This window comes from Pinus tabuliformis, chromosome 9, assembly GCF_031772625.1.
Source record: "Pinus tabuliformis cultivar Carrire ecotype Pingquan chromosome 9, CPIR1, whole genome shotgun sequence".
NCBI lineage: Eukaryota > Viridiplantae > Streptophyta > Pinopsida > Pinales > Pinaceae > Pinus > Pinus tabuliformis.
This window is the reverse complement of record NC_142307.1, coordinates 681,472,936-681,485,733: the sequence shown is the minus strand read 5'-3', so window position 1 is coordinate 681,485,733 and position 12,798 is coordinate 681,472,936. Positions and strand designations below refer to the sequence as shown.

At 32.9% G+C, this 12,798-nt stretch overlaps 1 protein-coding gene across 1 annotated transcript; it reads left to right on the top strand.

Annotated features, from left to right (window-relative positions):
• The first annotated feature begins 1,632 nt into the window (after positions 1–1,632).
• On the top strand, positions 1,633–2,490 carry LOC149150497 (uncharacterized). Its single transcript, XM_089442825.1, has one exon. It carries the CDS (start codon positions 1,633–1,635, stop codon positions 2,488–2,490), a length of 858 nt encoding a protein of 285 aa, XP_089298951.1.
• Positions 2,491–12,798: the final 10,308 nt, after the last annotated feature.

Below are 12,798 nucleotides of genomic sequence, written 5' to 3'. Positions count from 1 at the left end.
ACTAGGCTAGCTTTAGTATAGGTCCATTTTATCCTTTTTACACTAATAGATATAGGGTATATAACCTATAGATGTAATTATTCCATTCCATATTTCCACACCTCTTGTCATTGATTATAGCTAATTATCATAGCCAGTACGAAAACAACCACTTTGTCTCTCAAGCAAGAGAGAAAAGCCATGCCCTAAAGGGAATAAGTACGACAAGGTGTGCCATGCAACAATTGATAATGATGGGTCGGGGCTATATCTTGTTGGTTCAGTTAGGGAAATGGATATTCATTTCGATATGAGAATATTCAATGTAGGAAATGAGTGTTCTGACTACTTTTTATTGAAAGCCTCTCATTGAAATCGAGTTGGTGGTGAACCTGACAAAAAACAGGGTTATCTGCCAGCATTAGGCTGGTTAGTGGTATATTTTCATCACCTTTCAGACCCTACGACCATTTTTGTGTGGTACACACATCATGCCTCCTAATGTGCGTTGAAAATACCTACCTTGATATATAAATACTAAAATGAGAATTCTTGAAAGATTGCAGATATTGATACATAGATATTATTACTCATAGCATAAGATTATGATTATTATATTACTTTTCACACTTAGGCTTTAAATATACACACTTATCAGCTCGTTTATAATAATCATAATATTCTGATAGATGATGATTGTTTTCATTATCATGCTCTTCGTGCTACTTCTTTTAGTGCTACTAACCTTTGTGGTACTCTTGATGCTTTTTATACTCCTCATGTTCATGATTTGTCTGAGATAAGGCATCATCTTTATATATTTTTTACTATATCATGCTTTGTCATTCACTATAGGCACTAGTCATTCACAACGTCTAGTCCCTTTAGGGGGCATGGGGTACATATATATTGCTTTTCCATTTGGCCAATCAACAATGATCGAATGGCGAGCCCCCCAATCTGTAAACGAGAAAAAATCATAAAGAAGTCGTAGAGGTTTGATGATAGAAGAAAGGAACGGGGAAGGAAAGAAGGGAGATAGAGAGGTAGCTAGGGAGAGAGAGGGTTCTCACTTACCCATTAACATATTTTGAGTCAGCTAATGCTCTGAAATTGAAATAATTATTAAAAAAGGAGAATGCTTCATGCATGCATATCTCCATCACTTGGCTCATCACATGAAGACATCCGTATTTGCTATCAAACTCAGGTACAACTCGAAATTTGAGAGGAGGAATTTTCCTTCAAACCCAGCCTTGCCTGAGGAACAAAAAAATTAGAACCAACACTGCGAACCATTTCCTGTCCATCACTGCTTACCCTCGGCCCAAACACGTTCTATCAGACCAACCCGCCAACCATTGACCCTCCATGAGACCCTAGCACAAATACTCATCTCAATACACTGTGGGGTTCCATTTGGATTTTATTTATTATACACATTTATTATAAATTTTGAAATTGCTTGATTTGACAGAAATATTGTGCTATAGTACAGGCTCACGAGTGCTAGAACCAATGGCACACAGGGAGATATATTTCTAAAGAAGGGGATTATACTTATGGGTGAATAACTCTTTTTCTTTAGGGGAGCTCAATTACTTCAAATGTCATCCCCTCAATCCCTTTCAACTCCAACAATAAATTCCACCCATGGTACTTGTACAACCCATACATCCAACTAATCCCTTTCCTACAACTAATCCTAACTTAAGGAGGGTCTATGTGGGTAATGTTCCTAAAGACATGCAACCTGCTAGAATGACTAATTGTTTCTCTCGTTATGGAGACATTGAAGAAGGCCCTGGTGTTTTTGGCAGACAAACTGGTAAGTCCAAAGGCTATTCCCTCATTCTTTACAAAAAATTTGAAGCCACAAATCGAGCCCTGGAAGATCTTGTTAAATCAATAGATGGGCATCAACTTTTTTGTAAATTATCATTTGAAGGAAAAGAGAAAAAAGTTGCAGCAAAACAAGGCCAAGTTGTTCTTGATTTGAACGATAAAGGCAATGTAAATCACATTTCACAATATGGTGGGTTGGGTCATGGGCCAGTAAACCCACCACTTATTGGTCATCAGAATACCTTGAATCTGACATCAGTACCAGGTACTGGTATAAATCCATATGGATTAAGTGATGCAACACCGCCAAGCTTGTCTAGAGACCCTACTGCAACAAACCTCCCTTATAGTTCATTAAACTCTTCAGCACAGTTGGACTTGGTCCGCCAACTTCTTCTCCAAGGAACAACTTCTGGTCAGACATCACTAGGTGCAAGCAGTTACGTTCTTGGTTCATATGGATCCTCTGGGTATGGAATTCACTCATATGGCAGTTTTGGAGGTGCAACATCTTACTATGGGATTTCTTCAAGTTCATCTGTTGCCCAAATTGCTGCATATGATGGAGCAAGTCATTTCCCCCTTACATCTCATCAAAGTCAATTCCCAAGGACATCTCCATCATCAGGAGTTCTTCCTGGAATGCAGCCTTACTACACATCCTAGGTTTGTGCTCATTCTTATTCTTCTTCTCTCATTTGTTTTAGTTCATTTTCAATTGTCTTTATATATATTTGAAATGTTTGTTTTGATATTTTTTCTTCCACTATATGTCAAACACCACTTATGAATCTTTGAGACTTTTGATCTAGATATGCTTTATTATTTTTCTTTTAAATTCTTTCTTTGGAAATTGATGAGAATAAGTTTAGAGAAAGGTTCACGAAACAACTTGTTTCTAGCAAGTTTTGTCTTGTTTTTAGTTTATTGTCACTCGTTTTTAAAAGGTACCCTTTTGAATAATCAAATACCTTAGTTTCTTTCTTTAGGGGATGTGATGAGAATAAGCATAAGTCATTGTGGCAATTGAGGATATTGGTTGGTATTAAGCATGGAGTTAAAGTCAGGTTGGCCAAATGATAAAGCAAATTTGTGTTATAATTATGGTGTGCGGTTATTATATGTGAGGGAAATTGTAGCAAGATGTCATGGGCAGAAACGACACTTGGTTTACATGGTACATTTTAGTGTGTGTTCCATATTCAGAATATGTTATCTTAACTACTTTTACTATTAAATTACGAATTGTTCTTAATCTATGTCCAAATAAACACTCCAAAAAACATTGAATCATATGAGAGCGTCTAGGTAAAAGGGTGTTTGCAAGAAGTGGAAAAAACTATGAATGAATTTGTAGTCAATTTTTAGTGTTAGGTTTTGATTTTATCTTGTGGCTTTGTTATTTCCATTTCAATATTGTTCTTACTTATGAATTCATAATGAGATCAGGATGTTTTGCATATTTGTTTCTGTTCTCTACTACTAGCGAGAGCTCATCTGATTGTGGACTCTATCTGAGCCAATGTTGATTGCCATCTCTTCCTTTTCTTTTATCGTAGAGTTTTTGTGGTGTATGCTAGAGTTTCTCAATTAAATGTTTTACATCAACTTTTGATGTATTTTCCTGTATGTTTTATTAGTTTGGTTGTATCTTATAACATTGACTTGAAATCAAAACCACAGTGTTGGGCAAGAATTAGTGACTCCAAGGAGGTTTATTCTTGGTGTGATAGGCTTGGAGTTTGTCTCGTTTGTTGGCATGATTTTGAATTATTATGAGTGGAAAGTGAAAGTGTCCTAGAAGTACATGATTTTTTAACAAGAAGATGATATATGTTGGGATGCATTTGTTGTGTTTCAATAGATTTTAGTTTGTCTCTACATATCAAAAATGCAATACATTTGGGCCCTGAGATGACTGCATTCTTTGGCTCAAGAAAATGTGACCCTGGGGCATAAAATTAGTATGTGCGAGTCAAGAAAAGGAAAGGATTCATATTTTTTAACGAAAAAACTCCTTTCATGAGTTCTATTATTATTATTTTAGGTTTTGTTGTTTCATGGACTTTATATAAATTTTAGCTCGATGTGTGTACTAAATTGTATGCTTTTGGAGACTAATGTAATATTGTGCGTGTTGCGTAGTTTGAGTTTGGCTTCTCAACATTGCCTCTCTTTCCAATTTTTTTGTTCAATCATGGCTTTCATTTGTTCACTTCAAGCAGAAGATATGACAATGACATCTAAGTCCAAAATGGTAAATAATATTTTTTGTTTGATGATTTCATGCCTCGCAATATCAGCTTTAAAATATTTCCAATATTTAGTGGTAGTTCTTATGTATTGCTTCTCACTATAGAGACAAGTTCTTTCCCCTTGTAATTCTAAAAGTTGAGGAAAATTCAAGGGTCGCACCATCATCATCATAAAATATTCTCAAAATACCCCAGCCATCAACTTATCTGAAAAATGTTTACAACCCTAATATTCTGATAAAATATGGTAGTGTTTGTGGGCTCTCTTCCATTAAATGATACGCCCATTCCATAGAAGAACACATAGAAGGTTTTTTTTGGAAATAAAGGGGGTTATCGTATTGTTTTATCTTTGTTTTTACTTGCCTTATAAACTTGATTTTAGTATGTTGTACTTTTGTTTATGGAAATTCTTATAGGAAGGGTTCTACATTTTGAACAATCAACATATGCATTCTAGCAACAATTGTAGTAGAAGAATCCCAAAAAAAGTCAAAGAAGAGGGAAAACAAAATGAAACAACTTTCCATTGTTGTTATTTTATTATATTGAGCTTATTGTACTTCCTATATGGAGTCTATTGTAGATAATTGCAATCTTATAGTCATTCATGTAGCTAATTCTGTAGAAATAATTATTCTTCTTGTAGCAAATTGACGAGGAGAAGTGAAATGGCATGTAGGCATGGTTGAGAAAAAAGGGTGGTGAAAATGAAATGGATCAACACCAAGAATATAATCATAACCTTTAGTCATGTATTGTCTTTAGTTGTCCTTGCACTTTACTTAATGAACTCTTTAGTTAAACTCTTTTTTTTCTCATTTATCCTCGATTGGTGATGTGACAGTATGCCACATTTTGGATGAATATTGTTGATTCTCATATGACTATGGTATTTCTAGAAATGACGAGAACATTTATATAATTTCATCCTGTCACTTCTTATGCATAAGACATGAGCCCCATAGTGAATAATGGTGTGATTTCTACTATGTACAACGTTGCATTTTATATGTTGAAGCTACTACATGACTACCTACAAGGGTTCCTATGGAGGTATAGGGTACCATGCAGAAGTTGGGGTACTCTAAATTTTCATTTTATTTTGAATATAAGTCATGCATTTAGGATATTCTATTTAAAATATTAAGGCTTGGATATGAAAATTTCAATGACTTGTAGCTTTTCCTCAATCCTATAGCCTCCCTGTAGAAGTAAAAGGAATTTGCAAAATTTTCTTGTTGGTGAGCATTTAGATGGAAATTTTTCTTGAGTGGATAAGGGTTAATGAAAATTTATTAAAAATTAATAAGGATGAATATCGAATGGAAAGAAAATAGGATGAGGTGGAAGTGAAAATTAAAACTAGTAATGATGAGATAGCTATGCTAATGTATGGAATTGAATAGTTTTTCTACAAAGTGAAAATAAGTGCTTTGATGACCTTGTAATGATTTTTTAAAAATTTCTTTATATCCTTGTAATTTATACTAGTGTGATTTAAGCTTCTCTATTTGAAGTTCGTCCTATGGTAGGCTCTTCAATTACTTTATAATTTCTTAATAGATAAATTAGAAATTATGCATGCCATTATCAATGCTTTGTTCATTTGGAACTTGTGAACTATCGTGCACTGTTTATGTTAATATAATATGTTAAGTTCTAAATAAATTGTAGCAATAATTAATTTGTTTATTATGGACTGTAGGTGTTATTTCTTTTGTGTATCCTTGTGTGCATTACGAATATTAGCCAATTTTTGTGCTTACAATTTTAACATATGTTTATTGATTACACTTCAGGATCATTGTTACTAATTAATAACGTGAAACACTCCCAGTTAGTTTTCTAAGCCCCATAGCCAGTAGGATTCAAGCATGTAGCTCATTAGTCATAATTTTATCATTAATACTCACTATTTATTTATTTATTTTTGGCATACAAATCAATCACAACAGATTTACATGATTTACAAGATGAGAAATCAATGTTTGATGTAATTGCATATTTTAGGTTTGATAATTATAGGTCATTTATAGGTTATAAATGTCTTCAAATTTTCACTTCTAATTGAGCTTTCAAATAATCATATTGAGTATCTTATACATAATTATTTTTCCCTCCACCCACTTTTCATAACTTCCATAACCATTAGGTAGGGACCTGCAACTTCGATGTTATTTTGTTTGTTTAGTAAAATATTTGCCAAGACATTACAAAGTTTTATAATTTATTTAAAGATTTATAATTTAAAATCTATAAAGTTTCAAGGTCTAATTTTTTAAAGGGTGCTAGCTCAATGGAAGAGCACCTGCTTTGCAAGTAGGAGGTTGGTGGTTTGATTCCATCATGCCCTAATATTCATATGGAATGACAACGATTAGTTTTTGGTGACAAAGACTCTTTTGACTATCACCAATAAGCTTATGGTGACATTTTTTGACCCTCACCAAAATATGAAATGGTGATGGTCAACGAATGCCACCATACATATACATATATATCTATATATATATATATATATATATATATATATATATATATATATATATATATATATATATATATATATATATATATATATATATATAGATATATATATATGTATGTATGTATGTATAATGACGACCATGAGAGGTCCATCACCATAAATTGTTGTTGTTTATATGAAATGGTGATGGTCATTATCCGTCATTAGAATCATCATTTGTGATGGACCTTGAATGTCACCACAACACCTACACTTTTGGCGACGTTCAATTTTTTGGTGACAGAGGCTAAGATCCGTCATCATTGCTCATATGAAATAGTGATGGTCACTATCCGTCATTGTAAATCATTATTGGTGATGGACCTTGAACATCACCACAACACATACTTTTGGTGACGTTCAATTTTTGGTGACGAAGGCTCTTTTGACCGTCACCAATGAACTTATAGTGACACTTTTCGACCCCCACTAATGACATTTTTTGTTGTAGTGTATATTCTAACACTTCCCTTTAACAACGACTTGTCTCAATCTTCATCTGTTAAGGCCTTCATCTACATATTCTCTATATCCCACACTCCATTGAAGATCTTCTTGTTTATAAAATTACACCTCTGGTCACACTTGGAACTTTCGCCTTGTACCCGAATCATACAGACATCATCAAATTGTCAACGTCCATATAAAGGAACAACCATCCACCAGAATCCATGGTTACCCAACTACTGAAACTATTGGTCTAGTAGGAAGTTCTTCACATACATGGTTCATCCAAATTCTTGATGAACTCCCCCTGAATATAAGACTCAGTCACATACATAGTTCATCCAAATTCTTGATGAACTCCCCCTGAATATAAGACTCAGTCACATAATCTGTAACCAATATGGTCCAATCAAGTGTATAGAACATATGGCCCACTCTTCAAAGTGTTAAAGAACTCCCTAACAAATTCTACTAAACTAAACTAGACAAGAAACATCATATCACTCAGGAACACATAATAAAGAGGAAAGTGTGCCTATCTAGGTCTTACCACGATATGCCCTTTTAATTTTATATAGATCCGGGTAAAACACACTCCAATTTATGAAGATACTATGTACATAAAACTTTTCAAGGACCACTACAAAACATCATATCAACACATGAGATATAGACTTTCTATAACTACAATGTGTGAATCACATTATAGCATGATCACGAATATGTTTTATTTCACATGACTTTACCTACATTTTTCCATCATGCAATCTCACTACCGCTTCCACAATCATTGTCATGAACCATATTTTTCTTCGCTCAACTTCCCTCAGCATAGAGTTTCTTCTTCTTCCCCTTAAATCATACACAAACTTGGTGTATTTATCTTGGATTTTCCCATCTTTAATTTACAGTTGTTACAGTGATCAATTATAACCAATTTCATTTACATATTGAGTTGATAAAACTCAACATGTACCTTTTACCAATCAAGAAAATTCAAAAAACACAATTTAATTTCACTTGGTACACTTTACAAAGTCTACACTTCATAAACTAAACCAAAGAACTTTTGTTTGATTCTCCATAGTGTAGCATCCCTATGTACAAGTTTGGTTGTTTTCACATTTGAATAAACAATTCCCCGCCGATGATCCATAATGAAAAATTCCATGATAATAATTGGTTGAATCACATAGGATATGAAACTTTAACATAAAACTGGTGGAGACAACCAAACCTGATGGTTTGGCTTAAGATGCACTAGCTAGACCAAACTTAATTTCACCAACAATATGGTGTGCCTTGACACTTGTATGAGGAGGTTTAGCCACATGGATTCTATGGCTTTCATCACACGTTCATCTTTGACTTCTGGCTAGAAGTTGTTGCAATTAGATGTAGCCAACCACAATGATGAGCCCGCCATGTTGTGGTGCCATATTCATGTCCAGCCGAATGAATGTTTTCACTACCTTCATCTAAGATTTCTATTCGGTAAGGACATCAACCAACTCTTCTTGTATGTACTTTAGCCACACCAATCACATCACCAACATGACTTGAACCATAACGTAGTGGCTTCAAGTCTTTTTTGTTCACATATTTTATTTCACTTATTTTGATGAAGCAAATCATGTCACTGAAACCACCATGGTTTCTTCATTGTACTCCTTTGCTTTGATCAACAACTTTCACTCTGTATTCGACTTTGCTAGGTGATTTCCAATGTATCCTAGTGGGCAATGCAGGTGGGTTGAGATGCAATCTTCCCAGAATGAGGCAATGAGGATTACAAGTTGGCGTTCATGTCATGCTTATTACTTTTATTGTTCACCAGTTTCATGCTTATTACTTTCATTGTTCGCCAGATAACATTTCACTTCACATCTCATTCTCTGCAATTTGAAGACAGCCTGCTTCACCGCACCATCATCATTGTCGCAACAATTCAATCTACTTCCATTGATGTCCTTCCGCAACTCGTTCAATCTCCACAACATGAGAAACAACTCAATATGCATTAGCTTCAATACACAACACTCTTCCTCTCTCGAGTTTACGACTCTCAAACACAACGACACACAAACCTAGCCCACACGGCTCTTCAGCTCAATCCTATGCAACACAACAACGATCAACCCTCAGAGTGAACACCTCATATCTCAATCTATATATTCTTCTAATCTTGAGGATTTCATCTAGGTAATTCCAATCTTGCTAATTTCATCTAGGTCTTTCCATGAGGGCATTTTATATATAGATCGTATATTTCCGGAATATTTTAAAAATTGATAGTACAAGAGAGGTTATTGGTTTGACCTCCAGATGTTGAGATATTCACCAAATTCACAATTGACATGAGTTAAGATTCCATGAGGAAGTGAGGCTTAGACCTGCAATAATATCAAATTAAATTAAGAACACTCTCATTGTATTCACATCAAGTAAAAATACATATAAATACAATTGGTTTTGTTTGAAATAGGAAAATTATCTTGGGAACTTAATCACTTAGGTTGAGAAAACATCTCAACAAAACACCAAACTAGGAGACTAACCGAACCAACTAGGCCTAAACAACCTCCTATCTAGTAGAGAACAAATTTCTTCAGTACAATGTACAATTCTACCTAATTCTACCTAATATAACCAATAAATTCTTCTTAGTTCTCAAAATGCTTCTTAGTTGTCTCACATTTTTTTGTCTTGTGAGAAAACCTACTATAACTCAGTTATAACTCAATTGTCTAGATAAGATTTCAAGGTTTCATTCATGCTATATGCTTTTGGGTCTTGACCTAACTCTTAGCCAAACAAAAACGATTTTACGACATATACTATAGCCTCATAGTTGTCTCAACATATTACAATAAAACAATGTAAAATAAAAATAATTTAAATTTATTTTTAACCAAAAATTTGAATTAAAATTATAATAGAAATGTAGATATATTAATATGTGAATAAAACAAATTTTAAATAATATATTACCTTACTTTTATTTTTAATGCCAAATTTTATTTTCAATTTATTTATAATTTCAATTGAAAATAAATCAATCACTAGACTTTTCAGGGTCAAGCTTTTCAAATCACATAAATTTGGAACAAATATTTAAAAAAAATATCAGTTCCCCATACGGTTTATAAACAATGTCATAAATTTCACACCAACCTTGTACGTCTGTGTTACATTCTACATTCACATTTACATATCTTTACATATCTGTCTGTCTGTGGATCAACATTTTCTTATTTGCTATCTTTCTGGGCAACCCCATCTTCCTATTGTTATATTATAAAATTTATTTTTTTAATAGAAAATAAAGAATACATTTCACTGAGTATGTGTTATTATGCCAATCTGGCCACTGGGTTATATAATTTGTGTAAGCTAAAATAATATTAACACTGTAATGTTGACTTTTGTTGAGTATGATGTAAAATACCCAACTATTTCTGACTTTTTTTAATATGTAAAATACGGTGGGGTTTCCTATCTATCGGTTTAGGAAAGTAACACTGAATCTTTGATGAACCAAACACACAATCACAATCTAATTATGGATGGCCTTTGCATTAGGTAAAAGAGCATATCACTAAAATCAACCACAGAAAATCCAACGCCAAAGTTGATAATTAAATTTAGCGCTGGACCTCCAATGATCCCACCCACCTTATCTTATTATTGTCTTCGTTATTAAATGGAGTTTAACATCTCTTAAATGAAGGGTAGCTTTGCTATTGAAGAGAGCTTTCATATATTTCACATTCCCATACCTTTGATTCACCGGGCCCTTTTTGCGTATAAACATTATCTTATTATTCTCTTCGTTATTAAATGAAGTTTATCATTTCAAGTTGAATGAATGGTCACTTTGCTATTGAAGAGATCTTTCATATATTTCACACCCCATCCCTTTGATTCACCTGGCCTGTGAGTTAGCATAGACATTTCTCTCCCTTATTGCGTATCCGATCTCTTCAATTCACCTCGTTTTCTAGAGGCATCTTTTCGAGAATATTTGGAAATGTAATGATGAAGAGAGATGTCGATTGTTTTGTAATTTGTATTGCTTTTAAGGTAAGTGCGAAAAATGGTACTGCGATGTGTGGTTTAACAGTGAGTTTATTTGAGCGAAGCTCAAGAAACCATAATTCAAATTTTATTGAGTAGATGACTTGCTGTGGTGGTAGCTAAAGGAGCAGATTCTCGATATTGACAGCGCGTGAGTCTAGCTCTTATTAAAATCATAAAATCTTAGTATATCCAACTTGCAAGTAATTAAATGTACTCCTAATATTATAGAGACAATTAATCATATCATTAAAATATTATTGACTTTATTAATATTATTCATCTAAATAATATGATTCATCCTCCAACAAAAATAAAAAAAATCAATCAATCCTAAAAATCTAAAATCCTTGCCTTTTCTCGAATAAAACTTCAAAATCTGATGTATCTGTATCTTTAGGGCTGCAATTTGATGGTAATCCCTGATGATATTAGAAAGCTTCCGAACTGTGAGATGGTACTTAAAAATAGATAATAGCGGAGAACGCTCAAATAAATATGTGTGGCATTCGAAGTTATAACTATTTTTTTTTAATGAAATGTGTTTCAAATATTCAGATATGATTTTTAATTATTTATTATATAATATTTTAGATTTTGTTAATGTGTTTTAAATGTTTGTTTAAATATTTGGAAAAAAGTTGCATAAAATATTTTGAATGGATCAATGTTTAAAACATAAATATATTTTAATTTGAAAAAAATATTACAATAAATATTTAGAAAAGATAAAATAAAAAAATAGTGTGGAAAAAGATATTAAAATAAAGATAAATAAAATAATGGTTTAAAAAATGTAAAAACTATTTTTAATTAATAAGTAATATTTAATGTTGAGGTGAAATCTGTAAGATAAAAGTATTTTTAAGCTTATTTTTCCGTCAAAGTGGGTAAATTAATATTTTTTTGTAGTTACAAATTTTATCTTAGTATTGAGAATGAAAATGAAAGATATTGGCATTTTTGGTACTCTCCTCTCAATCAATAAATGGAGTGTTCTCAACCATAACTCTCCTACATATTTAAATCCAATGTTTAACCTTGTTTAAAATATTTTTTTACTTAAGGATTTATGTTGATGACCACCTATCATAATTAGTAAGAAATGAATTAAAAAAAAAAGCATATAAAACATGTGTTGAAACATTTACCTCTTTTGCTTTTGAAACATATTCTTCATATGAAACCAATGCCTATTCACATTGGTTAGAGACAATTTTTGTCATGTATCTGGAAATATAATTTGCAATATATTGTAGGTTTATTATTATTATCATTAGAAGGAAAAAAAGTTGGATTTGCATTAACCAAAAACTAGTATATATATGTTCCAGATAATATGTCAGAATATGCACACATTATCCACCATCTCCACCCAAAATGAAATACATACGGACCCGAGATAAGAAGGAATCTAAAATCTAGCCACCCTTGTATTGAAGTGACACATCAAAATCTAAAAAACTTGTATCTAACAGAAAAAGTCATGGCCTATGAGAATCCAAACATTCAGATCATAGCAAAATGGAACCTGGGAATGTAAAACAGATTAATTTATGGCAATCTCACCCTCCTCCACAATCATATCCTCAAAATAGAGCCTGAAATGAAGTGTGTCAGGAACTACCAGTAGACCTCTCTTCGATAAGCCATCAACCACAAAAT